The sequence below is a fragment of the Nasonia vitripennis genome, chromosome 5 (assembly GCF_009193385.2).
Source record: "Nasonia vitripennis strain AsymCx chromosome 5, Nvit_psr_1.1, whole genome shotgun sequence".
Classification (NCBI taxonomy): domain Eukaryota; kingdom Metazoa; phylum Arthropoda; class Insecta; order Hymenoptera; family Pteromalidae; genus Nasonia; species Nasonia vitripennis.
Window position 1 is genome coordinate 1,472,789 of NC_045761.1, and position 27,540 is coordinate 1,500,328.

The 27,540-nt window shown below is 45.0% G+C and overlaps 4 protein-coding genes across 28 annotated transcripts in view; 3 read left to right on the top strand and 1 right to left on the bottom strand.

The window, feature by feature from the left end:
* LOC100122566 (EKC/KEOPS complex subunit Tprkb) lies at positions 1-720 on the top strand. Its single transcript, XM_001606128.6, has one exon. It carries the CDS (start codon positions 97-99, stop codon positions 646-648), a length of 552 nt encoding a protein of 183 aa, XP_001606178.1. The 5' UTR covers positions 1-96; the 3' UTR covers positions 649-720.
* Positions 709-19,928, bottom strand: LOC100122578 (nuclear protein localization protein 4 homolog). Of its 16 annotated transcripts, none has more exons than XM_032600407.1 (14): positions 19,735-19,928; positions 17,806-18,038; positions 17,257-17,337; positions 16,643-16,847; positions 16,190-16,346; positions 15,972-16,109; positions 15,587-15,890; positions 15,365-15,502; positions 15,140-15,287; positions 14,889-15,049; positions 1,789-1,940; positions 1,578-1,716; positions 1,206-1,507; positions 709-1,094 (listed from the first exon to the last, which is right to left on the bottom strand). In XM_032600407.1, the coding sequence occupies exons 2-14, from the start codon at positions 17,824-17,826 to the stop codon at positions 1,082-1,084; spliced, it is 1,959 nt and encodes a 652-aa protein (XP_032456298.1). In that variant the 5' UTR covers positions 17,827-18,038; positions 19,735-19,928; the 3' UTR covers positions 709-1,081. The 16 variants fall into 16 exon arrangements, with proteins under 16 accessions (XP_032456298.1, XP_032456297.1, XP_008201854.1 ...); XM_032600406.1 differs by lacking the exon at positions 19,735-19,928 and adding an exon at positions 18,981-19,067; XM_008203632.4 differs by lacking the exon at positions 19,735-19,928 and adding an exon at positions 18,851-19,053.
* On the top strand, positions 2,280-14,453 carry LOC100119773 (mediator of RNA polymerase II transcription subunit 15). 3 transcript variants are annotated; one of them, XM_001606838.5, is made up of 4 exons: positions 2,280-2,856; positions 6,563-6,880; positions 7,890-8,039; positions 8,123-14,453. In XM_001606838.5, exons 1-4 carry the CDS (start codon positions 2,842-2,844, stop codon positions 9,545-9,547), a joined length of 1,908 nt encoding a protein of 635 aa, XP_001606888.2. In that variant the 5' UTR covers positions 2,280-2,841; the 3' UTR covers positions 9,548-14,453. The 3 variants fall into 3 exon arrangements, with proteins under 3 accessions (XP_001606888.2, XP_031788250.1, XP_031788251.1); XM_031932390.2 differs by lacking the exon at positions 2,280-2,856 and adding an exon at positions 3,505-5,154; XM_031932391.2 differs by lacking the exon at positions 2,280-2,856 and adding an exon at positions 4,747-5,052.
* Positions 19,018-27,540, top strand: part of LOC100122591 — a 10,297-nt gene continuing 1,774 nt past the window's right edge. Inside the window, exons 1-11 of one of the 8 annotated variants that reach the window (XM_016986854.3) lie at positions 19,018-19,300; positions 21,467-21,569; positions 23,246-23,337; positions 24,470-24,579; positions 24,802-24,924; positions 25,003-25,155; positions 25,222-25,397; positions 25,482-25,787; positions 25,863-26,053; positions 26,135-26,323; positions 27,165-27,221. In XM_016986854.3, coding sequence (XP_016842343.1) covers positions 19,298-19,300; positions 21,467-21,569; positions 23,246-23,337; positions 24,470-24,579; positions 24,802-24,924; positions 25,003-25,155; positions 25,222-25,397; positions 25,482-25,787; positions 25,863-26,053; positions 26,135-26,323; positions 27,165-27,221 — 1,503 coding nt within the window. In that variant the 5' untranslated portion in view covers positions 19,018-19,297. Of the gene's footprint in view, positions 19,301-20,041; positions 20,264-20,565; positions 21,274-21,466; positions 21,570-23,245; positions 23,338-24,469; positions 24,580-24,801; positions 24,925-25,002; positions 25,156-25,221; positions 25,398-25,481; positions 25,788-25,862; positions 26,054-26,134; positions 26,336-27,164; positions 27,222-27,540 lie in introns of those variants that run through there. The other 7 variants (XM_031932395.2, XM_031932394.2, XM_016986856.3 and 4 more) reach the window with 7 other exon arrangements.

The window sequence follows — 27,540 nt, forward strand, 5'->3', positions numbered from 1 at the left end:
GGTTTTCCTAACCTAAAAAAATGTTTGCCATTGGATGCTGCACACAAACATACTAAAAACTGATAATTGTATTGTAAGTACGAGTTGGTTGTAAGGATGTTGGAAAATACGAGAGATGAAAGCTTTACATTGCAATTAGATGAAGTGACAGAAAAATACCTTACTATTTACTTGTATAAAGATGTACAGAACATAGAAGAGATACACAAAAAAATTATAAGCAAAGAACTGCCTTGTTGCATTGTGAAAGCAAATTTAGTGCTGGATCCTTTTCAACTTGTCATTGCTGCAAATAAAGCAGCGTTAAATGAAAAGTACAAACAAATGGTTACAAGAAGTTTGTTCACCGAAGTGATTTATTGTTTGTCCACGTCAAAAAATATTTCGCAATCATTAACAACATTCGGAATATCTGATGACACCACAAATATTTTAGTTATTTTAATCCACAAAGCCGAGGGAAAAGAAATTCAAGAAAAGCTTGTTTTTGACAGCATTAGCGGTGAAAGAATACCAATATCAAAACTTTCTCAATTCACAGATGTGAACTTAATAAAAAGTACTTACAAAATAGACAAAGATGAATCAAAAGTTTCGAGTCTCTTAGATTCAATTGTAAGTAGGATAAGTGACAAGGTTTCAAAATGATAAAAGTTAATGAACACTGGAATGGAAGTTGTGAAAGGTTTTGTATAAATAAAATCAATGTCAAATTGAAAATTTCTTATTTCCTTTCACTGTTACCTACATGAGCTTTATAGTATTAATGTATCTTTTTTTCATTATTAATTACCGATGAAGAGATGAGAAAAATCACCCTTTTTTTGCAAAAACATCTGTAGCGATACAATAAATTACATTTGAAGGTTTGTTTAACCTTGTAGTTGATTTCACGTTTGCACGAGATGCCTTTCTTTTCTTCTCATATCACAGTTTTACTTGCTTCTCCGTGTTTTTCTTTGTTATTAAAAATTTCAATAAGAACGCTGAATGGCTAGTTACAGTAATCAGTCATCATTGGATGCACACATTTCTGTGTGCTGTTTTTGTTCCTCCTCCGAGACTTAATCTTATTGAAAATTTACATCGGCATTCTTAAAGATATATAGCGTTTTATTCTCAAAAAATTTATAAAACTAGCATACATTGCAAGAAAACTTGTTGTTTTTCATCTTTATGTGCCATTTGTTCATGAAGAAACTTACCTCGGTAAACTACACATTTCACATGTGTTGAGTTCTGCAAGATTCAAGTAAGTACAGTGTGAACAAGTCCATTCACCTCTTGTATTGTCGGATGATCCAGCTCCAACACCAATTCCTCCAGCATTGGATGCTGAGCTAGATCCTGAATTATTTCCAAACAATGCATTCTGAGAAGAAGGACCTGCAGATGATGTTGCTGACATGAGTTGTTCAACTGTTGCCCAGTGCACAGAGTGAGACCACTCATTGGCTTTTTGGCGGTCCTGAGTACGAACAGCTTCCAGTAAAGGACCCATGTGATTCTACAAACAGGAATCATTTTTTAGTCCATAAGAAGTGATAATATTCAATTGTGATTAGCCTAATCAATACCTTTAAAGGTAAGACATCCATAAAAGCAAAGAATATCAGTAGATGAAAGTCTGACACAGCATCAAGGAACTGATCAGGAGTGAACTGTTGCATGTAGTTACACAAGGAACCGAATTCTTGAACTTGGCCATCGATTAGTCTGAAGTAAAAAATAAAATGTCAGTAAAAAGTATTATAAAATGAAGTCCAATCTATCACAAATGAAACAAACCTGTGTTCTACTGGGAAAGGAGTAATATTTTCGTTGGCATAGAATGTGAATTGAGGTGTGAGTGGTGTAGATGCGGGTACATCGACCAGTAAGTACTCAACAGGCAGTGGTCTGGCCAATCTTGAGACTTCATTACCATACGTATCCTTTTCCTGAAACAACAAAACAGCAGTAGGGGATCAGCAAAATGATTCGAGAAGCAACAGGTGTTGTTCATGGAACTTTTTCAATAAGAAGCCATACTTTAGAAAATATATCAAACGCGATGATCTTTTCATTTAAAAAAAATATATACGTCAGATGAGATTAGATCAGTTCTTCATAATCATAAATAAGTACACCGAAAAACGAAAATGCTTCAATAATATTGCGCGCTTTCGATTCAAATTTCCCGCCAAACGCGCTCCCTGCCGGAAGGTTTGCTAGTTACGTTCCCCTGCCAGTAGAGGTCTCTCGCAGAGCGCGTGTCTCATCGGTGTCCGTATCACGCGGGCCGCTGCAGTCCCGCCTGCCACGTCTGTGTGGCTCGAGTGTTGGCGCGCGTGCCTCTGTGTTAGTGCGTCGTACACCTCGCCGGCAGTCATCAGTAGTCAGTCTTTCCTCGAAACTCGCACGGTGGCCGCAGCGTGTTAGCATCGTCGTGCGAAACCGGTGTTTCCGTACGGCGTAAAGGCGAGTTTTCGTGCCGAGAACATCACCCAGCATCGTACGCTTCATTCCAAGGACAAAAGACACAGAAGAATCGAAGAAGCCGGGAAGCGGCTTGCTTGCCTGGCAGTGCGAGAGAGACGCGCGGAACACACCGGCGGCGCAGGCGCTCGGGCGGGAGAAGACGACGAAGAAGAAGCAGCAGCAGCAACGAGCAGTAGAAGAGCACAAAAGATCAAGAGAGAGAAAGAGATATAGAGGCGCTGGTGGTGGTGAACGAGCCAGTGCGTGCCTACGGACGGTGCAGTGCGGCGCGTCGCCCGCGCGCGAGACCGACGACGTTGATCGAGCCACCTCGTCGAGTATCGCGCGCTCCTGCTGCGATCTGTTTTGCGGTGCGGCGCCATGCCAGTTGCAACGGTTAGTGTGTTTGTTCCTTCCTCGTGTCGGCGAGTTATATCGTATAAATTATAGCTGTAAGTCGAGAGTGTGTGTGTGTGTGTCTGTCTATCTGTGTGCGTGTGTACGCTTTTGTATACGAAAGAGACAGGAATGTGACAAGCGTCGTGATGTGGCAGAACGAAGGGCGAATTGTGCCGTCGCTTCCGCCGGCCAAAATCTCCCTCTTAAGCTTGTACGCATTGCGATACACTATACGCCACTGCTACGCCAGTAGTAGAGTAGTCGTAGTAGTAGTAGTAGCGGCGGCAGCAACTCTCCCTCCCTCCCACGTCTCGCATAAGGCCGCGTCTGCGTTGGGCTTCGATTCGGCGTCTTCTGCTCGTGTTTTTGTTGCCGATGCACTTGTGTGCACTTGTACTCGTCATTGCAATATTGCCGCGATGCATTGGAAAGGGAAACAAAATCGGAGCTATATGCAACAATAGAAGCAGCAGCGGAGATAGATTATTATTACTGTCGGCTGACGTTGGTAATCGCGGAAACGTTGCTCAGTGTCTGTCGCTCGATTGCTCTCTGCGAATTGATGGATTTTTATTCGAGACCGCTTATCGTCGCCATATATCGCTTTTCCTCATAAATATTGCAAAGATAAATCCGCCGCGACGATTAATCTCGCGTGATTCTCGCAGTGCCCGACTGACGTCCATTTTCATTCGATTGATAAACGCCTCGGCAAGATTCTCCATCTCCGCCGAACACCTTCTCACGTGCGCACTGATCGGTCAATCTCTCCACTGTAGACTCGGCCGTTCGATGATACTTCCTCTCTCTTTCTCTCTCCCTCGCAGGTATATAACTCTTTGCAGCGAGTCTCTCGATCAAGACGCAACGCGGTAGTTTTCCAAGACGTACATTGTGTATATGCCATCGCGCGAGCGCGGATTTCGGGGGAGTGTTTTGCTTCCGCTGCGCGCGTTTAATCGGATTGCCTTAGTGACGTCAGAGAGACGAGCAAGCGGAGGAACACTTGCGCACGCGGCTTTTAAATCCGGCGGCGTTATGCACTTGCGGCCGGGGGCCCTTCCGACCTCAGGTTGTTGAATACAGATGCCGCGTGCGGGATTACTTGCGCGGTCGATTGTCGCTCCGGCTTTTATTTACGGCACGTAGTTGGGCTATCGAGCGAGGTTTTGCTAATAATTCGATTTATCGCGTTCTCGCTCTCGGGGGGATTCGTCGAATTGCTATCTAAAAATATTCTCACGGAAAAAAAGCGAATAATATTAGTGGAGCCGCGCTCTGGAATTCAATTCGGAGTTTATCAAACATACACGAGCGAGAGCGAGAGAGGCGTTCGATCGGCGCGTCCCTCCTGCTCCCTTCGACCTTGAGGCGGTGAATGAGGTCAATTATTGTGTTTGGTATACCTTCGCCTATGGGGGTGGCTTTCCCGGCGTGACCCAAAAACTCGGCTCGGCTTTTCAATCAACGTCTCACTCACGCTTGTGTCTATTCACTCTGGGATAACAGGGCCAGCAGCGGTAGCAGCAGTAGCGCAAAGAAGAACGCCGGCAAAGCGAAGCGCTCAACCCTTTCGAGCTACCTGCGCCCGTTTCGTATGGGTATAGAGAACCCAAGTGAAAGTCCAGCGTACACACAGACGCAGAGCACAGGACATAGCAGCAGTACACGCATATATACGGAGAGACGGAAGAGTCAACCCGCGCGTGACGGTTGGCAACGCGGTAGACCTGCTGGCGAACCGTGACCGTCAGTTTCGGAGCGAGCGAGTCGAAAGATAAACAGAGAGAGAGAGAGAGAGAGCGAGAGTTGCGCGCGCGAACGAGAGAGAGAGAAAAAGAGAGCGAGCGTCGAGCCAGGGCTGGCAGCCAGCAGAGCGCGCATGAGGCAGAGCAGCAGCAGCCAGAGGAGAAAGAGCGGAGCGGAGCAGTTGTCGCGACGCACGAGAGAGACGCGCGCGCGCCGAGGACGACGACGTCGCAAAGTGTGTGTGTGTGAGAGAGAGCAGCCGGATGCGGACGACGACGTCGCGGTAGACTCCTCCATGCCAAGGCCGCGAGGATAGCGCCTGGGAATAACGAGGGAGAGTGCGAGAGTGCGGTGAAGAGAGTGTGCGCGCGCGAGGTGGTGCCGAGAGAGAGAGAGAGAGAGAGAGACGTCGAGGAAGAGTCGCAGCGCCAAGCCAGACACACGGTAATGAAGCAGCAGTGCAGCTCCGCGGCGGCGGCGGCCGAGCTGCTGCTGTTTCGCCAGGCATCCTGCTTCTTTCCTCCAAGGGACGACTGCCCGACTCGCGTACGTGCATCACATATTGCGCGACACGGACCTCTTGATACACAGTATATGTATATATGTATGCGCGCCAGTCGAACAAGTGTGCGTCTGTCTGTGTGCGAGTGAGAGAGTGTGCGTTATTTGCCCAAGCGAGAGGGAGAAAGCACTGCGCACTGCTGACGAATATACATCGCGGTTGCTTGGCGCAGAGCGAGAGAGACGGAGAGAAACGGTCGTTCCCGCGCGCGGATTTCTTTTTTTCGCTGCGGCGGCGGCGGCGGCGGCGGCGGTGTGTTCCAGTTTCTCTCGGCTTTTTTTCCGGGCCGTCTTTTTCGGCAGCGACGCGCTGCTTCTCTCTCTCTCTCCTTTCTCCCGCGGAACGGACACAGAGCGAGAAGTGGCGATCAGCCGCCGTAGCGCGCAGTGGCCGCAGAGAATCCGGACTCGCGTTTATCGGTTTTTCGTTATACGTGTGTTCACGTATACGCGCGCGCGCGCACGCACACATTCAGACGCGCGTTCGATTCTCCCTCGCGCGCGCGCTTCCCCCCTCGGCTCTCCGCTTTTTTTTGTGTGTGTGTGTGTATCCCGCAGACGCGCAGCCGACTGAGAGAGAGAGAGAGAGAGCGCGCGCATCGATTTTTTATCTTTCACGGCGGCGGTGGCGGCGGCCCCCCGACTACAGTAGTGCTGTGGAGTAGTTTTGGCGGGATTTCAAGCGCATGCGTGCCCCGGCGTTTTTGCCTTTCTTTCTGGCGTCGCGCATCGCGATTTCTTCGTACTTATATTGAAATACACTATACTCTCCGAGAGCTGCTCTTCCGTTTTCCCTCTTTTCGCTCTGTGTATTCGGCGGCTTTCGAAACGGAGCAGCGGAAAAATTATGAAATTTGCGTATTCCGAAATCGCGATTCCGCGCCCCACCAGTGTACAGAAGCGAGTACAGGCAAACGATCGCTGCTGCTGTTGGCGCGCCGCGACAAGGTTGCATAACCGATCTCTCGAAGCCGCGGGTTATGCCGCCGCAGCCGTCGCTTATGCTACTACCTCCTTTGGCTTTGATCACTACTAAGAGGGATGCCTCTGTCTACAACGACATTTTCTTCTCACATTGCCCTCGCGGTTGTATGCGTGTGTCTGTTGCCGCCGCCTTTTGTTTATTCCCGACGTTCGTCGGGACGATACGTGCGTACGAGCGAGCAATGTTTTTTTTTACCGCGTTCCGCGTAAAAAAGAAAAAAAACGAGACGAGTTTCCGAGGCTGAGTTGCGTGCGCTGCGATGTTGTGTCGAGTCGTTACATACATCAGGAGTATACATGAGTCGCGGTTCGATATTAGTTGACTAAACTCGTTACGAAATTTGATTACGTTATACTGTTGCGCGTTTTACCGCAGGAATGCTCTACTAATTTTTGCGAAAACTTGCAGATGCTGGATCAAAACGTATTGGCGGACTTAGAGGAGCTGACCCTGTGCAGCTACTGCAAACAAAAGTACAACGACACGGAGCAGTGTCCCAAGTTTCTTAGCTGCAAGCACTACTTTTGTTTGCGCTGCATAGAGAACAACCTGCTGAAGGGCAGAGAGCTGTTCTGCGCCCACTGCTGGAAGCGAACGGAGCTCGGGGACCAGGGGCCTGACGCCTTGCCAACTTACACGTCGCTACTGACGCTGGCCAACAATTTTTCTCACCTCAAACTCACCCAGAACAATGTCGCCGTCAAGACCATCGAGAAGGAGAGAAAGGTACGGAACCCGATTGTCGATCGTGTGCGATGCGCACTCGCCAAGAGAAAGATGATGTAAAGATGACGAGCGGCCGATGCAAAAGTGATTGTATGAATTTCAGAGACATCTGCGCGCTTGTTATTATGCGTTTCAGAAATTGTTTGCGACAAGTCGCAACTAAGTTTAGAACGCGCTGATAAAGTTCTGGTATTTATGAAACTAAAGTTTCCGAGATGGCCTTGAATCTTGCCGAGATATTAATATTCTTGTTTTTATAATAAAAGTCGGCGTCGAGCCGAGCACAACATTCTTAGCGTATTGAGTTATTGTAATATTCAACAGTGTGCAACGGGACGCCGCGCGGGGAATTTCAAGAAAAGTAATTGAATAATTTGTATTCACGCTCACTTTCTTATAAAAGCGCATCAACATTTGAATTTCAATATATTCAAATCATTGGAATAACAAAAAAGAGTCATGTGAGATCCGATGCCGAGCGACGCGATATAATGCAAACGCTAGACAAACGAATTAAAATTACACAATGTTTCGGGATGATTTGAATAACTGTAGAATTTCGTCGGAAACAGGATTTGCGGCTGTTCGATCACTAATTTTTCGATACTTTCTCTAAATAGAAAAAGTGTTTCGCCAAGCAGATAAAATTGTAAAACCATCGTTACGAGTTAACGTCTCCCTTCCTGCAGTCGAAAGTCATCTCACTCGGTCAAACGTCTTTTTCCACATGAGCGCGCGAATCTGTCTAATTTTCTACATGAAATGCTTGTGTCGTCGCGAAAAATGGGGAGCGCGCGAACGCTACAAGTGCGAAGCCATATATACCTTTTAGTCTTCAACGCGTTAGAGCTTTTGCTCGGCAACGAGATTATGATGTAAGTTCGGACTTTTGCCTCCGTCTGTACGACAGAATTTCGCATCTCGGTTATCATTACGAGATCTATAATCGATGATTGACGAATGTAGAAAAATATCTCAACTTATGTTCGTGTGCAATCTTTTTTCACAGAGCGAAAATTGCCATACCCACGGAATGCCGCTCGCCCTCTGGTGCGGGACTTGTTGCACGTCACTCTGTCGAGCCTGCGCGACGCCCCAAGAGCATCCTGGCCACCAAGTTAAATCACAGATTGATGCTAAAGAGCAACTTATGTCGGATGTGAGTATCTCGATTTCTCGGCTTCAAAATTTGTCATTGAAAATTTGATGAAACTAACGAAAAAATGTTGTACTCGTCAACAGGTTCAATTGGAATTGGCAGCAATGGGCAAGCTCTCGACGGAGATCCAGCGGCTGGCGATGCAGCAACGCGAATTTCTCATCAAGGTTCTCGAGGCCTGCGTTACCCTGAAGACCCACGTGGAGACGGACCTTCAGAACGGCTGGAGCCACTTCCCCGAGATAACGGACTCGCGCGAAACCATCGGCAAAGCTAAAACTTCCTTGCAGCTGTCCGAAGGACCTGCCGAAATCTATACCCTGCACACCGAGCTCTTGATCGAGAAGCAGAGGCTACAAAACAAGTATCAGGAGATGATGCTGCAGTGTCAGCTCGACGACCTCATCGGAAATTCCGGGGTCGTCTTCGATTTTGCTCTGCTCAAGCAGGCGGTGGCCGGTATACATTCGGGCGAGCCACTCGTCGCGCAGCCCGGTAACGGAGGGCGCCTGCCAAATCATATAGCCGCCTCTCAGAATCCGATTCTCTTTCTCGCCAATTATTGCATGTCCCAGCTTTACTCGAGGCACGTCGTCAGCAAGCAACAACATCTCCAGAACGGTTCGATCGAATACCATATACCGGCCCAAGTTGCCGCGGTCCACGTGGCCCCGCCAGCTATACCACCACCGCCTCCGCAGCAGCAGCAGCCTCCCCAACCGCCGCAACCTATACCTCAACAACAGCAGCAGCAGCAGCAGCAACAGCAACAACAGCAGCAGCAACAGCAGCAGCAGCAACTGCTGATACCGCCCGGCTCGCCTTCCGTAAAGCCTGCAGTGGCGCAGCCGCCCAACGCCATACTCCAACAGACGGCCACGAGTTTTATGAGTCCAGCTGAAGCTGCTGCTGCTGCAGCTGCCGCAGCCGCGGCTAATGCCAATAACGCTAGCCTCGTGCCTGTGCACTCGCCCCAGCAGCCGCCGTCCAACCTGAGGGGCCCGTCCAACCCTTATCCCATGTACTACTTTAACATCGAGGTGAACAACGCGCCGCACGGTCGGATAGTGATCGAAGTCAGACCGGACGCAGCGCCCAAGATGGCTAAGAACTTTAGCGTTCTCGCCACAGGCGAAGTAGGCGTAGGCTACAAGGGCTGCACAATCTTCCAATGCTGGGAAGGCGAGAGCGTGATCACCGGAGATTTCGAGTTAAACAACGGCCGCGGCGGCAGAAGCATCTTCGAGGACGGATACTTCATGCCAGACGATACCAAGTTCCCGGCGGTGAGAGGCGCGGTGGGCATGAGGAGGACCCAAAAGAGACACGACAATCTCGGCATGGTCGGTTCGCAGTTTCGCATAATACTGCAGGAGATGAGGGGATTCACTGGCATCTTCGGCCACGTCGTTGAGGGTCTCGATCTCATCGAGAAAATATCGACCTATGGCGACCAAACTGGCAAGCCAACCAAGACCATCCTCATCACCAAGTGCGGCAAGCTGTAACGAAGGCTCGACGTCGACGAGGCCTTCGCCTTTTAGATTATCTTTTTTTCCTTTCTACTCTACAAATCTAATTTTTTTGTTCTTTTTCGGAAAATTACAAGATCGACGATGATGCGGTAGATGAAACGTTTCTGTACGGGGCGAATTCGATTAGGCAGACACGCGGAAGTTCGTGGGTATACTTCAGTCGCAGATGCAATGAAATAATGTTTCATTTTTTCCAAGGATTAAAATAAATACGAAGATACTCGTTCTAACATCGATTTTTGTCGTCGAACGGTATTTGCGCTTTATTTATTTTTCGCTTTATATCCAAACGTGCTCGCGCCAGCTGCTCGCCTGAAGTATCGCCTACGAATTCCGTGTAACGTGTTTATATGAGTAGGACGATGATTTTCGATGACGATTAATGAATGATTAATTGCAGGAGAAGCAACATTTTTCCGAAGATTTTCGTATAATCTCGCACGCGCGCGCGCCGAATTTTATCGAATCATTACGTTGAAAGGGAGAAAACGTAGAAAACCGGGGAAGAGTCCATTTTTTGCGCAAGTGGGAGAAAAAACGATGTCCGCGAGTATTTAAACGTTTAGAGTCTCTAAAGAGGTTGAAATCTATTTTTAAAGCGTGAACAAGTTTAACGAAAAACATAAATAAAGGTAAAAAGATATCGAGAAGATCGGCGATTATTGAAACAAAAGACGTAATTATTGAGATGACGATAGTAGATGACAAATATCGATATTTTCCTAACGAAAGCGAGTCGAGTTCTATTGTAACGGTTAATAAGATAAAATACGATACATATAAACACAAACGTACGCGCATATATACGCATATATACATTTAGAGCGTGAGAGATACTAAGTAAGAAAAAATAAATAAAAAGTAACAAACTCTTGTCTAAACGCGAACCACGCGAAAATTTTTTGGACCGACGCATATACACGTACCTCAGATCGATGCGACTCCTAGTTAGAAAAAATGCGGTAAATTGTTTTAGCTGATGACGACGAGAGAAAGAGAGAAAAAGCTACGCGTTAAGCTCCGGGGTTTATTTTCGCTATCGTATACGTATATTGGTATTATACACTGATACACGTAATAGTTGAAATATAACTTAATGAAGTTAATGATGCAGAAAAAAAAATTAAAAAAAAAATATTAATGATCGTGCGTTATACGATTAAATACATGGCGCAGACACGAGTACCTTTCGTTATTTTATCAACGCATTTTGTTAATTTCACGCACGTATCGCTATTATGTATTTAATAGTGTCCGATAACAGGTAAAACGAATGGATAAATGCGCATGTTATTATTTTTCTAACGATTTAATATAATAAAACGAACTACAAAAACAAATGCAACAATCTTATGTTTACCAATGCTTTTCGATTGAAAAAATTCCATATGTACAACTGTCTGGAGTAAGTATCGATACTGCTCTCGGTAAAAATCTGAATATTACAGAAATAGTCGATTTTTCTCACGTTTGAACGCCATGTGGTGTTCGTGCTAATATGAAAGGTCTATTGAAAAGTAGTGGAAGATACTCGAGCCTGATGATGCGGTACTTGTAATGATAAATATATAAAAACGCTACCCGTAGAAGTTAATCGTTAGCCACGACACGTGCAAGTGTGGGGGATAAATATGAATTATTAAGATGAATATTGTAAACGAAGTATAAAAAAAATATATACACTGGGCGATCGAGCACACTCACACATATATACATATATACACATATATATATATATATACACAATATATATTATATATATTTTTAGACAGGACTTGTATGTTTTTTGGCCGAAGAAAGCAATCGCGCGCGTGGCTCAGCGTTGAGAGTCCGAGGAAAACAGGAGATATTAAGAAAAGAAAAATTGCTAAACAAACAAACAAATAGATAAGGAAAGCTCGTGTATCCTTCCAGAGGCAAGACGCGGATTGAGAGACCGCCACACAGGGAGCAGCGCGTATATATAAATATAATTATATTAATGTGATGACTACGCAGCGAAATAGTGCGTAAACTTTAGTTAGCGACAAAGCGGAAGAGACGCGAACGTGCTGTATTAGATGAAGGAACCCGAATGAAAATAGTCTGTCTGAGAGGAAAGATACGATAGAACGTCAGTCCCTATACCGATCAGCTCTCGATCTAGTTTTGCTCTCCATTAAACTAGCGAGCCTCTAATGTTATATTCGCGTATTTAAAGCTGACAATTATACAAGTGGAAGTAAACGTAACACGATGTAACCGGAAGTTAAACACGAAGTTAGTAGATCTCACAAGTACACACAATCTCACACGTACACAAACACCCTGCGTATATATGTTGATTACTAGTAGGACTGAGATGGAGATAGAGAGTGAGAACGAGGAGAAGCCGCAAGTGATTCAAGCGAAAAGTAACTGAACCGAGCAAAGTAAGGCCTATAAACAAAACGGAAAATACAAGCGAAAAACGAGTTGCCGAGAGAATGGAAGAAAGTTTACGAAATGCCGCGCGTTTTCGAGAGAACGATCGTCACTCACACACACACACACACACAGCGAGCCGATTCACGGGAAAAAAACAAATTTACGAAGAAAATATAGGTATATCGTCGTGTGTCCTTAATAGAGTGCATGTTTTAACGCAAGTGTGTCTACGAGTTTAAACAAACAAAAATATAGCATAGGTGCGAGCGATGCGATAAGGTATACGTATAATAAAAGATTGAGCGCGCAAAACGAGAAACCCTCGTCTCGAGAGACAGGCGAGCAACGGAGTCGAAGAAGCGAACACATTGTCACGCGACAATGATGCGTTTTCTCGAGCGAGCGAGTAAAATTTTTCCGTTTCGAAAAAGGGTTTTTAGATGAGTGTTTTTGTCGATTGATACGAACATGAAATGAAAGATTTAATGATTAATGAAGACAAAACTACGCAGACGCACGTGTACGAAAAAGTCTGTGTATTTAACGGAATCATTCCTCGATGCTGTATATCGAAAATACTACGATTATGTAATATGTTATGTGCTACTCATATGTAAATCCTCGTAAATCCCATCGTTATTGTACTATATACCACGAAATACGATAAAAAAAAATGACAAAAAAGAAAATATTGTACAAGTATACAAAAAACGTTCGAAAGAGTAAAGGGAGCGATAAAGCGCTACACAATAATTTAAAAATAAAAAATGCCACACACATAATAATACACGAGTATGCCGCGTTTTAGGGTGAAAAAAAAAGAAAAAGAGAGAGAGAAAGCGAGACAGATACTACTGCTACACTACCTAACTACAACTGTGTATACCGTATCCACAGAACGCGTTTAAACGATTGTAACTATTTAAGCGAATGACAACGAGCCACCTTAAACAATGTTCTGGGAGATGAGTAATCATTATATAAAGTACGTGAGCGTTGAATGAGTAATTAAAAAAAAAACTATTGTTCGGTGATCGTGAAAGAGGCAAAGGAGTTTTATATATACAGTATGAAAAAAAAGAGAAGAATCGCTTTCTTTTAGCTCGCTTTTTCGAATAAAAAGCTCTCCATCGCCGATGTCCGATAGAGAAAGTCGCTCGTCTTTTTTCCACAACATTCCGTAAGATAGTCTTCCAATAAAATTTAAGTTTACAAACTGACAAAACAGATTTAAAGCTATCTTGTCCAGCAACAATACAGTAACGCGAAAACGTCTCTTTCACGGTCACTTTTAGTAGAAAAGACAGCATACAAGTATTTGCACATTTTTAAAACGAAAATTTTGTCTCTTTCTCTCTCAAGACGAGCTTCTAAGGTGGCTCCGTTTACCATAAAAAAAAACGTATCGATGCAAGCATATTCTCGTCGAGATTAGTCGTAGAAAAAAAACAGATCGTCGCGAGAGAATGCCTTCTAAAGAAGAGAACCTCATTCGATGTTGAACTTAAAAGTTTTAACGCTGTTAATTGTGTATCTGACTAAATAATTGTGTATCGCGCGGCGCAATGGCGATTACGATGAAAAATCGAGAGCGAATTGTAACAAATAATAATTTGAACAATTCGGCTAGAGCCGAGAGTAAACAAAAAAAGAAGACCGTGCCGAATAAAATAAATGTTTGGAAGCGACGAATGTAACGCCCGTTTAGACGATAAAAACGTAATTGTGCAAGAGCGCGCGAACGAAGAGTATAAGAAAAAAAATCCGTATAAAAAAATACAAACACAAGCGTTGCTCGAACGATAAGTTTCTCTTCTTGATTTCGGTTTTCATATGTATATTGTATAAGCCGTGAAAAACGCGCGTTTGACGACGAAATATTGTAACTACGTATGAAGTTGTATTTAAAAATGACGATTATTAAAAAAAAAAAAAAAAAATGACGTAACCACGAGTCTCTTTATCACAGGAAAAAGTAAACAAATTAAACGACACTAAGGCAAAGGAGAAACCATGAGTATAAGCCACCTGTATATATATTTTTATGAAGTTGACGAGGCAACAACACATAGCTTGTAATAAATGACGCGATTTCGAAGCCGTTTTTTCCCTCTTCCCGAGCAACAACAAAATTCACCGATTTCTGTTCTCGTATGATCACGATATACACTTGCGATGAACTTAAATTGTATACTATACATATATCTGAAGACAACAGTCTTGCTTGGTTTTTACTCTCCGACGAAACACGAGAGTATACGAGGGCCATTAATAATTATTACGTTCTTTTTGTTCCTGATCCATCGACTTTGGGTCTATTCCTCCATGGGCTAACGCGTGAACGCCGGTGGAGCGCATATTCGGTACGAATTAGTTGTTTAATTGCGATTCAAGTTTACGCTCGTTACCCAAGTTAATGTACTTTTAGATCGTCAATTTTCAGTTATGAATTCATTTCTTCGTGCAAACAAAACTGTCTTATTCTTTCAAAAACCTATCCCCATTCCACTTACAAATTTCAACGCACTGCATTTGGCTTATATTGCTTATAAAAAGGGCGATATATTCTTAAAAATATAACTTTTTTATGCACTTGTTCTATTAATATTCATTGTATTGATTTTGATTGAAATAATACACTTTTTTAAAGCCATACGCTTATTTTGAAAAATTTGTATAGTTTATCTTTTGCACGATTAAAAAAAAACGACTGCATACTGGAATCGATAATGCAATGAAATTTAACAATTACTTAATTTTATTTTTTGAAGGTAGCGACGTCAAAAATAGACATGACGTTCGTTTATGGAACCATTCATCGTTATTTCAGTTATTGGAGTATATATGTTCATTCAATACAGAAAACGAACGAGTGCATAAAACATATTTGACTAAAAAAATGTCTTACCTTGTAATAGACATCTGGTACATATTGTTTATCCGTTGATTCAATCACATAACCCAGTTCTGGTGCATCTTTTGTAGGTACTAAACATCCATCTCGTACTAGTGCCATGCATTGGTAAGTTACTTGGTATCCTTCCATATGCACTTGATTTTTGTCATCCCCTTAAGAAATATAAACATATTCAATCGCATTGTAAAGGATAACTCGATTTAATTTAAAAAAAATCTATATACGCAAAAATATCGGCTTACCAGTAACACAAACTGTTACAGCTTTAGAGCCAAAATGACCGTTTGGCGAAAAACGACACGGATTAGGAAGCTTATTCTGTATATGACCAGCCATTATACATTCTTGTGCGGATAAAAAGTGACTTTCAATATTTCTTACGTGCTTCACCTAATCAAAAAAGAATAAAAATTAATATAATTGTTTAGGAAAATTTCAAAAACAAACTGCAACAGTAAAATACTTACTGTGCCCTTTTTCATATCATCAGCAATCAAGTCCGTAAAAATCCATCCAACTTTTTTCAAATTTAAGGATTGAGCTAATTCATCAACAAGAGCTTCTTTTTCATCTGGTAATAGAACTATAGAGTCTCTCGTACTTTCCTAAACGTGAACAAAATTTTTTTTTTAGATAAAACATAATTTTATTGATAATCTGTACAGATAACTTCTGCTAAGCAAATATACCTGTGGTGGTTCATATATTGCAGCTACCACAGTCCGGATGCCCAATGGAACATCTGAATGTTGTTCATATCTGCCATATAAATAGCCAATGCGCTGATGGCCAGTAATACGCCAATAATTTAGAAATCGTTCTACCAGATGAGCATTTTCAAACATTACATTATCAACATGTCTGTAAGGTTGTCGATTGAGGGTTATGGCATTAGGCTGGCATTTACTGCAAAATCCTTTAGGCCATGGTGGATGGTCTTTACAGCCAGTTTTAATGCGGCAACTTATATCTTCTAATTGTAGAAATTTACCTCTGCGAAGAGAAAAATATTCACGGTTTGAAAACTATTCGAAAATTGGATTTTTTTTTTAATTACATATGTGGTGCTTATACCTATCTACACCAGCTGTGAGTTTTCTTAAATAGGAGTGGAAAGACATGTGCTTTATATTTTGCTCTTTCAGGTATGCCTCATCAAATGGTTCTAAGGGAGAACAGTGAACACAGCAGCCATTTGCTCCATGCCGACAGCTACAATTTCAATTAGTTTCATCATTAAGAGTACAAAAGCAACTAGAATCGCATATAAAGATTTAGTTTAGAGTACTTACAACTTATCAACACGTTTTCTTTGTATTTTTCCATCCAATTTCCACAACTGTTGATCAACTTCATCTTCAACTACATTGGAAAGTGGCCGTAAAAAGTTATTAGTTGTTTGTTGTCCCTGAGATCCTTTACTGGTGCTTGGAGTAACATCCATTGGTTCTGCAAGTAACAGAACTTAATTTAAAATCAAAATACACATAAATAACATGTTTTTATTTTAAATAAGTATGATTCTGCGCAAGATGCCAATTGACATATCTTATAAGATGAGTTGGCAAAATTGAGTAGATTTTAAATTCATTGAAACTACATTTGTGTCTTCTGTTTTTTTATGTGTAAATGTTCACATTTCAATTTCTCATGATTAAATGATCTTGATAAACTCCAAATATCACTATCTTATAATCTCAGAATGATTATTTTAGGTTACAGCTTTTGTTATTATTGTGTCATACCTGAGGATACATCATTGGAGGCACTGCTGGTTGATGGGGTATCCCAAAGTACAGCACCATTAATTGGTGCCAGATACAACATGTCTCCATGTTTCAGTCCCACTCCTTGAACTGTTTTGCTGCGAGTGGATACAATTTCTTCTTTTTGGTTACGTTGTTTGTAAAGGCCAAAGCCAAAACTTTGCAATTCAAACACATCATAGATCTAAAAAAAAGGAAAAAGTTTGTAGTAAATATAATAATGTAACTTACTAAGATTACAATTTATTAGAAAATTATTCTCTATGTAAAATAACATCAACACGAAGTAATGAACATTCCACAGCTAACCTCTATGAGCAAAACAAATCATTGTTTCTAATATAAAAATGAAACTTTGAACTTAAAATAATCAGCTATGACTTATTTACTGATCTCTCTTGTAAATATGTAACTAGAAAAACTCAATTTAGTGTTCTAAGGAACTTTTTGTTTTCAAACCTTTGAACCTTAGCTACGATCATAAAAATTCTACAAGGATTATTTTTTTAAACGTATCGTTGTCAATCTCTTTGCCAAAAATCATGCTTCTCTGTTTAAGCAATTGATTAATCATAATATTGAAGTAAGCGTACCTTTTCAAAAAGTTGAGATACTGTGTCAGAAGGCTGCACCTCGACCCTCTTTGTGCCCTCTGCAGATTGTACACGCAGTAACTGTAAAAGAATTCCACAATCATTTTTCATCGTCAAGAGAAAAAATTTATTCAGACAAACTGAACAATCAACAGGAGCAGAATAAATGCCTAATATAGTCCCCCCAATCTTTCAAAACAAATCACGTCAAAAACTTGGAGGTTAGAATCATAGCGGGTCCGCGTCAAAATTTCGAGTACAAATCACGTTACCATTGTTCATAAAAAAATCGCAGAGAAATCCCTGGAAAACAAAGAAAATTCTTCGAAAACCCAATGAATCAGATCCCGCTCAAAGTGTCAGCATCTCGACAGCTCATCACAAAACGGAGCACATAGTAACTTTCAGCGCGAGCTGTTTCCACGAGCAGCCATGCGAGTCTCCGCGGCGTCGATTAATCCTCGAATACTCCTTGAACCCCTCGAACTCTACACCGAGCCTCGATTCAACGAATCGCGAAGTAATCCTGGACTCCGGGTGTTGACTTACGATTTGCTTGGACCTTGACATTTCGCCGGTGTCCGTCGCACAGCATCAGCTGTTTTGGCTTGCCGTCTTGCTCTTCGAATGCGCTGCTGCCCGCCGAAAGTCCCTATAGCCTGCAGCCCCGTGTGTGTCGTATATATATAGGTATAGTACACGCTGGACGGCTGCTGTCTTCTGTCTGCGTCTTTCCTCGGTTTTCTATCTTCCTCACTTTCGTCCTGGATGTATCTGTAATGCTGCGGGAGTACGAGAACTGCTTTATTTTCTGACCATTCTACGCTGGCCGTGGCGAGTTGGCAGGCTTATTTCACGCTCGCCGACTCGATTCTCTACGCGAATTTGGCACTGTCTGCAGTGGAAAATTTTTTATTTAACGTCGCTCAGTCGGTCGTAACTTGTTTCTTTACACTCCACAGTTGGATTCTGAATTTAGAAGGATTTTATTCTTTTTTTTTTAGGTAAAGAATGATGAAACTAATTTTCTTACAAAAATTGTTAACGTAATATTATTCCAATTGAAATTTACAGCGATCGCTTTGTTGCTTAGCGAAATTCGAATCGCGACTGCAGCCGCGCAACGCGACACCCGCGCGACTTTCTCTCTCTCTCTCTCTCTCTCTCTCTCTCTCTCTCTCTCTCTCTTCTCAACAATACAACACAATACAATGAGCAGTTAGCGATAATAGACAAATGCAAGCGCTGCAGGTATAGGAATATAACCAGCGTATAAAGGGCACAGAACGAATATAGTCCCTCGGCCGCACTGTGCCAAAGTGTCTCTCCTCTCCCTCTCTCGCACCCACGCAGCAGTAGACACCGTTTGCTTCTCTCTCCCTCCTATACCAATTGCAGGAGTCAAAGACACCTCTGCTCTCGGGATATATGCATGTAAATACGCGATATATAGGCATATACAGCTTTGGCGGCGCGAGAGAGAGAGAGAGAGAGAGAGAGAGAGAGAGAGAGAGAGAGAGAGAAAGAGATAGAAAGCCGTGTGCTCTCGCGCGTATACGTAACGAGAGAAGGCGAGAAAGTTGCACTGTATTACTGTATTTTAATGCTTGGAGTAAAAGCGAACACTGCACTCGACGTATTCTTACGAGAAGATGATCGGACCTAACCTGTCGCGCCGCGAAAACTGTCGAGTCAAGCCGCCGACGAGAAACACTAGCCAGTACCTATAGCCTATACTGTACATAGGTATATACGCGTATGTGTCAGTCATACGGTGCAACGGCGGCTGAACCGACTGGCTGATGTGTTCTGTTACCACTTGCGCCGCGGGAGGGAGAGAGAGAGAGAGAGAGAGAGACAGAGTCAACACGTCAGTCCTATCCTAACCTATAAGGATGCTGCTGCACTGTCTGTGTGTATGTGTTGTTCGACTGCGTCCTAACCTAAAAGATACGCATCGTTGTGGCTGTCATCGCAGTATCATATTCCTGTGGGGCGTTTGACAAGTTTTGAAAGTTCGAAGGTCCAAAACAAGGAGAAAATGGCAAGTACCGAGAGAAATTCTTCTTTGTTGTTTGCCTTCGCTTGGCTGGCTGGTTTCTCGGCTATTGCGTCATTTTCGTTAAACATCGTCGCTACAAGTAGACGACGAGTTTCTTTTCCGAAAAATCGCATTCCTGCTTCGATCCTGACGCGAGTACGGTGTGTGCGCGCGCGTGTTTGGATCCGCCGAGCAGACGAAATTTTCGACTTATACCCAGCGCGACTGAGAGTGTGACTTCTAAAAAAAGCTCGGCTTCGATGTATGCAAGTATAGGTGCAGACACTCGCATCTCTCCCGCCGTGAACCTATTTACGTGGGCGCATTCGGAGAGTACAGCTTCCTCTTCCTAGAGTACTGTCTTTCTCGCTCTATCTTTATACATATACCTATACCTATATAGCGCAGTCAGTGCGATTCTGCCAGGTAATGCTTACTCGTGCTCGCTGGCCCCTGAGCTTAGCCGTCCGTTTGGTCCCGCAAGCTCGTCGGGTTGCGGGCTTCGAAGGGGCCGGTAATACAAATCCAAAAATCAGCTCACCCAGCAGGATCGAGCTTACCAGGGCAGCGCGGTTCCCTCCAAAATCAACAATTCTATCGCCGCAGTCGAAAAGCCGCGGTGCCAGTGCAAACAACGAGAGAGAGAAAGAGCTTCGCGAACCCCCGTAGCGACGCACACCTACACGCGTGCAAAAGTTCGCGAGAGGGAATTACTTAGCCCTCTCCTCTCTCTCTCTCGCGCGCGCAAGCTCCCTCCACCGCGTCAAGCTCTCTGTCTCTCTCGTCGGCCGACTGCGCGCGCGATCATCAGTTGCAGTCAGCGCTGACCACCGCTCGCTAGTCGTGCATCTTTTTTCTCTCGCGGCTTGTACGCACGCAAGCGTGTTGTGTTGTTGTTCTTTTTTTCTCTCTCTCTTTCTGCGTCAACGGCGTCGCCGGTACTTTTGCTTGATTTTCCCGACACAGGTATGTCTGGACTTTTTTTCCCCTTTACTTCGATTGTTTTCCTTTACGTAATGGTCCACGTTGTAATTGCGATTTTTACCGCGTTCTCGTAGTCCTGCTTTTTGGAGAAGAATTCGCGACTTACGTAAATAGCTGTGTATTGTGTATAGGTGCCCGAGGGAGAAGATCGCCTGTGGTCTCGGCTTTTTTTAGATTGCATACTCGCTGCTTTTCGCTTGTTTTTGCGGTTTCCTATTTTTAAGAGGCTGGAAGCTCCTCGCCGTTGTTGTGCTGTGGTACTTAGAGGCGCATCGCTGTTTCAATTTTTTTTTTTTTTTTTTTTCGTTTCTTTCGAATCTAGGATTAAGCTTTTCGCAAGCCCATCAAAGCGGATCGACAATCACGCGTAGGAGAAAACACGAGTGGCAAACCGACCCAATTCCACAAGCGGAGCTTTTCGAAGCTCTTCCTCTCGCTCTAACTCCCGCCTCGCGTGGAATATCTCCCCCTCGCGCACAATAATGCTCGCGACGGCGGCGGCGACGCTCCCGAGAGTAGAGGAAAACTAGAAGAGCCGAGACAGTGAAATCGGCCCTCGCGACGCCTCCAGTTCGCGTAAACGCGTCTCGCCGCTCTCTCGCTCATTATCCCCGAATACGTTCGCCTCGGGGATTGAAATTCGCGGATATTGAAATTTATTAGCCGAGTGCTTAGTGCCAAAGTCGAGGATTCGAACGAGTACATTGTGGGCTTCGAAAATCGGCGATATTCGAAAGATTCTAAGCGACACGCTTTTTCCCAGCGGTTCCCACCGACAATCCTGGCTTCTTTGTGTTCACCTGGTTGCCATCGCCGCCACGAGGCTGCTGGTCGGGATTAATTTTGGTCCGCTGATTAATCCGAGAGACACCGAGCGCTCGCGACGACGTTCGATTTATACGTGAAAGTGATCGATTTTTCGCGCGTGTGACCTCGTGAGACTGGAGTGCGCTGACCGCTGGAGGAGTCGGGATCGTTAGGATTGTGAAATGGTGAGGGTTTTAGGATGGTCTTATAATTGAATAACGAGTGCTACAATACAGATATCACACGAGCCACGTGACCCGGTTTATTTAAAACATTCGATTGATCAGCTGAGCTTTGTTGTGCATCCGGATTAGTCGCGACGTTCGAATAGTAATAACAATACTGTAATAAACGCTAAAACGGACCTTCAACTTTCAGGCCGAAAACATGGACGACGCCGACGAGATGGGGACCACCGTCGAGTTGTTCGTCTACGACCTCACAAAGGGCATGGCTGCCATGATGTCTCAGATGCTCATAGGTAAATGAAAACTCGACGCTGCGTATTATAGCCGATGTTTTTTTTTTTCGCGCCGGCACGCGGCTCTCGTGAAAATCGCGTAAAATCAAAGAAACGTCAGAGGGCCTTCGATCCTCGCGTGTACGGGCATATATATCGTTTCGTAGATCTCAGCTAGAGAGCCGTGCCAACAGCTTGCGCGCGCTTTAATTTTAGAGCGCGGGCTTTGTCGCGCGTATACGCGCTATTTAATTATAAAAACGACGCCAAAGTGTCTCCATAGCCATACGTGTGCGATAAACTCGGATGGTAAAAGTGAGAGACCGTCGTTGTTCCGCGCCATAAAGCTTGCCAGCACCAAACCTCTCAGCTGTTAAACGCTTCGACTGTCTCGTCGATAAGTCCCCCTCTGATTTTTGAGCGCCGCTAACAAATTCATTATTTCAGCCCGCGCGCGGCTATTTACGCGGGGCGAGAATCGCGCGACACACGACCGTCGCAGAAATAGTGTGCGCTGCTGCACCGTTGCATCGAAATAAGGTAATAACGCGCGCGCGCGGTTATTTTCAAACTTAGCTTCCTTTGTGAGCACTGTGATTTCCGCGTGCGTCGTAGCACCGTCGCTCAAGCGCGTATAGTGAGCAACTCTGTGATAATTACGTTTGAATCCGTATAATGTTTGACGCAAACTCGCTCGTAAATTTCTGTGCCACCGAGTAGTCAAAAATTAGCCCCTGAAAAATCGTCCGCATAAATTCTGCGCGCAGCTATCGAAAATAACGGCGCTTCGGACAGACGAGATGTCAAACAGGCCGCGACTGCATATGAGATAAGAGCGATCGCGGAATTGCTCCAGCGAATTCGTAAGTCGACGCGCGCGACTTGTTTATTCCGGTTCGTGAACTCTGGAGCGGATTCCCGAGTGCTATTCGAGGAGCTCATTGGTTCAAGCGCTTCGAAAGCATCTTCTATGATTCCCGAGAGGCTATAATTACGGTTCGTAAGTTTTCGAGTTGATAGTGTATTCTCGTATCACGCTGATTCATACGCGAGGCGCGACGTTGGCATCCCATTCGTACGCGTCAAAATTCGCGACGGTATAAGTGCTCGCGCGTGAAAAATCGTTAGACTTAAGTGCCGCTATATAATTAGTTAATAGGTAGACGAGCGTCGGGGAAATTGCAACGCTTAGCCATCGGCGATTTAACGAAGCGCTATACTACGAACTATTTTCACGCGAATTATCGCATTATGTCAGATTATAACCCAGTTCGCGATGAAAAATCGACTATTTCCGGGAACTGGGTCGACGTTCGCGCTCCGTTCATTCGCGGCATTCTATTTTCACGGCTATAATTCGCGGATGCATCATAACGTTCGAGCGGGTGAACGTTCCTTCCGATCGGCACTGACCGTGAACGAGTGTACGAGCGCCTCCGTGTCACCGGGCGACGAGATGCCGGCTTCGCGAGATTTGTCGCTACAAGAGAACAGAGAGGGGTATTCATGCCGGCTGATGAAGCTCGTTTTAATTGGTCCGATGCGAGGAGGTGCGAAAGCGCGGGAAATTGATCGAAGCGGCTACGGTTATTTAACGGTGAAAAATCGCCGTACGAGGGAGGGGGAGATAAGTCTTCACTCTCGAAATATGCTGGCTTGAGATCGAGTGACAGTTCATTACCGCTTGACAATTTCAGGTCGTCACCTGGACGGCATATGGCACACGGCGGTAGTCGCCTACGGCCGGGAATACTTCTTCGGGCCCCTTGGAATCCAGAGCGTTAGACCGGTAAGTCTGTTGTATCACTGTTTTTCATCATACTGCGATTCATAAAATCACACCCTTCAATCAACACCCGCGAGGTCGAAAGCTCGTAACATATATAATGTAGTATTGTATGAGTACCGCGTAAGCCGGCCGGCTCTCCTCCTTCCATCATTACGGCTTGTGTCCCCTGCAGGCCATACGATACTCTCTCTTTCCCTCGCACGTGCAGCACACCTAAATTTGGTGCGACCGGAGCCTAAAAATACCCCGGCCCGGCACATTCCGCGTCTCTCGAACGCGCGCCGCCAGTATAGGCCAGTATAGCCAAGCCGAAGTAGAGACGCGCACACCGGGTAAGTCCAGCTAACTCTGCTCCTTCTCTCTTTCTCTCTCTCTCTGTTCCTCTTTCTATATCTCCTCCTCGCTTCCGCCTCTTCCTCGCGCGTTTCCCGCGGATTAAAGCTCCGCGTCACGTTTCCGCGGCTCTTAGCCGAGCTTCGACTCTGCGCCGACGCGTCGTGTACTGCTGAGTTTGCCGCCAAGGCGGTTGCTGCTGCTCTACGGCTGTTCGAGTTGTTGTTTTGCCGACGCTCTCGGAAGGGAGACGGAGAGAGAGAGAGAGAGAGAAGGCCAGTTTTGTTGCTTCTGTGCTGGAGACTACGAGTGCGAGGAGCTTTTTTAGGATTTTCCGTGTGAGTTTCCGGGCTGCTTCGCCGTCTCTCTGTGCGTCTGTGTGCACCGTTGAAGGGACACTGTATATATATATATATATATATATATATATATCTATACAGTGAGAGTTCGCGAGTTGGAAAAGTGACGTCATTGCGTAATTACAACTAATCGCACTTTTTGTTTACCCCAAGCCCCGAATGCCCATTGGCGTTCTCTAAAGCTATCTGCGCGGGATGAGCCAGCGTGCAAAAATACGCGCTCGCGAAACTTTTTGCAAGCAACTTTTCCATCCCGATTTCCCACCTCGTTCGTAATAAACGTGCAGCAGACGCGCAGCGCTTATAGATGTCGCGGCCAGAGTTATTTCGGCACCCGGAAATCGGCGCGGCTGATTTCCGTATTTATAGATTTCCGCGGCAACGCAAGTCGTGAACGGAAGATCTCGAGTATAATCGAGCGTCTCCGGCTTTGTTTTCAGGGTGGCACGGAACTGCAGGAGCCTCAGAAAGTCGAGAAGATCGGCCAGACCTACCTGCCCTACTCCGTCTTCTGGGAGTACATCAACGGACTCGGCACCAGCAAGTTTGCGTAAGTGACGTGATCCGGAGTAGCTTCATTCTTTCTCTTCTCTTTTGGCAGACGATCAAGCGCTGTTTTGTTGTTTTTCTATTTCCCCGCGATCTTACGTGCGCGAGCGCTCGGTATTTTTAGCGCTTGGAGAATCTCGATCTCTTGGCGCAGTTAGTTCTGTTCCGAGAAATACACCGGTTAGTCAGTAGACAATAAAGATCGTCTATTCTGAAATTGCAGACCCGGAACGTACAACTTGTTCAAGCACAACTGCAACTGCTTTACCGAGGAGGTGAGCAACTTCCTCGTGGGCACCGGCATACCCAAGTACATCTTGGACCTACCCGAGGAGATTCTACAGACGTGAGTATATAGCTAAATTATAATGCTTGTAACGACTGCAGCTTCTTTTTCCAACCGATGAAATGCGCTCTCTTACAGGCCCGTCGGACAAGCGCTCTTTCCATTAATAGAAAACCTGAGCAAGGGTGCCACCGCTGGCTTTACGGTCGGACAGAGATTCGTCGAGGCGAGAATACACAGAGAGGACTCGCCCGAGTACCAGTCGCTCAACAGCGAGATCGAGCAGGCTAGGTGATTATCCGATCTCTTTACTTTATTGTGATCGCGAAGCTCATCCGATAAAATATCTCGTCGCAGACTCAATTCCATCGCCTTAGAGGAGAAGAGGAACGTGATAAACGAGAAGCTCGCGAAGAAGGAGCGAAAGAAGAAAAAGAAGGACAAGAAAAAGAGGGATAAGAGCAGCAGGGATAGCGGTAGCGAAAGCAACAGCACAGGTCCGACCAACTGCACAGCCATGGCTGACGGCGAAAGTGAGTCTATATGACTATGCTCATCCATCGTGTTGAACGAAAAGAGGTGGATTTTAAGTAAACAAAATTTTTGAATTTCACCAGGCACGGTAGCCGAGATGCCGAGCCACGCGAACGGCGACGCGCAGGGCGCGGAGATGCTACCGTCCGACCGCATCCTGGAGATGGAGGCCGAGGAGAAGCGCGAACAGGAGGAGCTGAAGCAGCGTCGCGACCCACCCATCGTCTTCAGGGATCACGTCGACCCGGCTGCCGAACTCGAGCAGTTCAGGCTCCTCCTCCAGGGCAAGCTCGACGAGAACGAGATGCTCAGCGTCGACGAGCTGCATCAGTACGTGCTAGAGAACGAGGGCTCCTGGGCGCTCGGCGACAATTTCCTCAACTTTGTCGGTTCGTAAAACGGCCTATTATTACCAAAGAGAAAGTTTTATCTTATTATGACTGACGAGAGACGTTTCATTGCAGGAAGAGTGTTCTACGACAAAACCCTCGACAGCAAAGCTCGGGTCTGCCTGCTCAACATCCTGTGCATCGCCGCGCTGAAGGATGACGTCATCCTGCTGCTGCACCAAGACAGACGGGAGCACACGATCATGAATTTCGCCTACGACATTGATCGTCATCCCCTGGAGGAGCAGTTGCCCCTCGCTCAATTCGTAAGCGACGAGAATATCTTCTCATTCGTTTAAGCTTGATTCTGATTGTAAAAAATCGATAATGAACTTGGATTCGCGCAGATCGCCAACTTGTTCGAGAACCTGAGCAGTTCCGAGTGGCTCATGTACATCTCCGAGTGGCAGCACCAGAACCAGAGCATCAGCAACATCCGGGTGACGACGAAGGTCGCGGTGCACTCGCTGCTGTCGGAGTCGGAAGAGCTTCAGACTCGTGGCACTGCTATCATCCACAATCTCGCCTGCAAGGAGGTAAAAACTGTGGTCTGTATCTCTCTCGTCTCTATCTCTTGCGCATACTATCTCTCTCTCTCTCGCCAATTCTCGGCGACCAAGCTACTACGCCTCTCTAACCAACAATTTTTCCTTTTCGAACGGCAGAACGTCAGCGTCTAACGGCGTTGTCCGGAAATTTGCATGGAAATTCGCGCGTCAGCGTCATACCGTTTTAGAATTTTTCATGAAATATTCATGGTCGCACAGTTTGAAGCTTAAGCATGCTGAACGTTGTGAAAGAGTGGAAACACGACGAATCATCTACTTAATCATCCGTGTAATCTCATCGTTCATTTTTTGGCTGTTAATCAAAATTCCATTAGAACGTACATCATCACTTTTCTCGAATAAGCATATACCAATATCGGCAAGCCGACGTTTTACGAGCATTAAGCTATTAAGATTAGCGATATCGCGTTAGCACCTCAACAGAAATGCTGCCTCCAGTGACCGATACATACTCGCCGCTAACCAGAAGCTCTCTCCGCACTGCCGTGAAAGCATATGTACATAGCGCGCTTGAATGTGACTGCGCCCCGCTTATATTCATGACCACTGTTCGTTGTTGTTGATTCTTCAGAATTTGTCAAGATACATCGTCAAAGTGGAGCTTTCTTGGCGAACGAGTATTTTATCCTTATTATTGCTGTTTTAAGAGAAGAGTTATGAGATAATCGCGATACCACGAAAGCTCTGTCTTTGATTTCGTTGCCCATGACGATATTCGATTCGAATATGATGAATACTGACTGATTGGCCCGTACGTATACACACGAGCGGATACTTCTTTAGGAGATTGCTTCCGTTTGTTTTGCAGAAAATGAACAAAAACATAGGTCTCCGGCAGCTTTTACCAAAAGGCAGCATTTCCAAGGTACTATCCCGCTCTTACTTCATATCGGGCAAACGGCTTCAAAATTAATGATAAATACAAAACAACAAAGTACTTCGCGATTATGTCAATGTCGTCAATTCCTGTAATCCGTGCAATCGTGAACAATCGAGTAATGGAAAAAATGGCGCCATAGCGCAATAAAAACGACACAAAAGGCGCCGGAGTATAGAGGAAAGATTCAAGCGGATTAGTTGCTGATTATCATTCATTGAGCAAACGGCGGAAAATTTCACTTTGAAGTGACAATGAAAGATAACACAACGAAGCGCACGCAAACAATAGACGGCACGCTAAATTT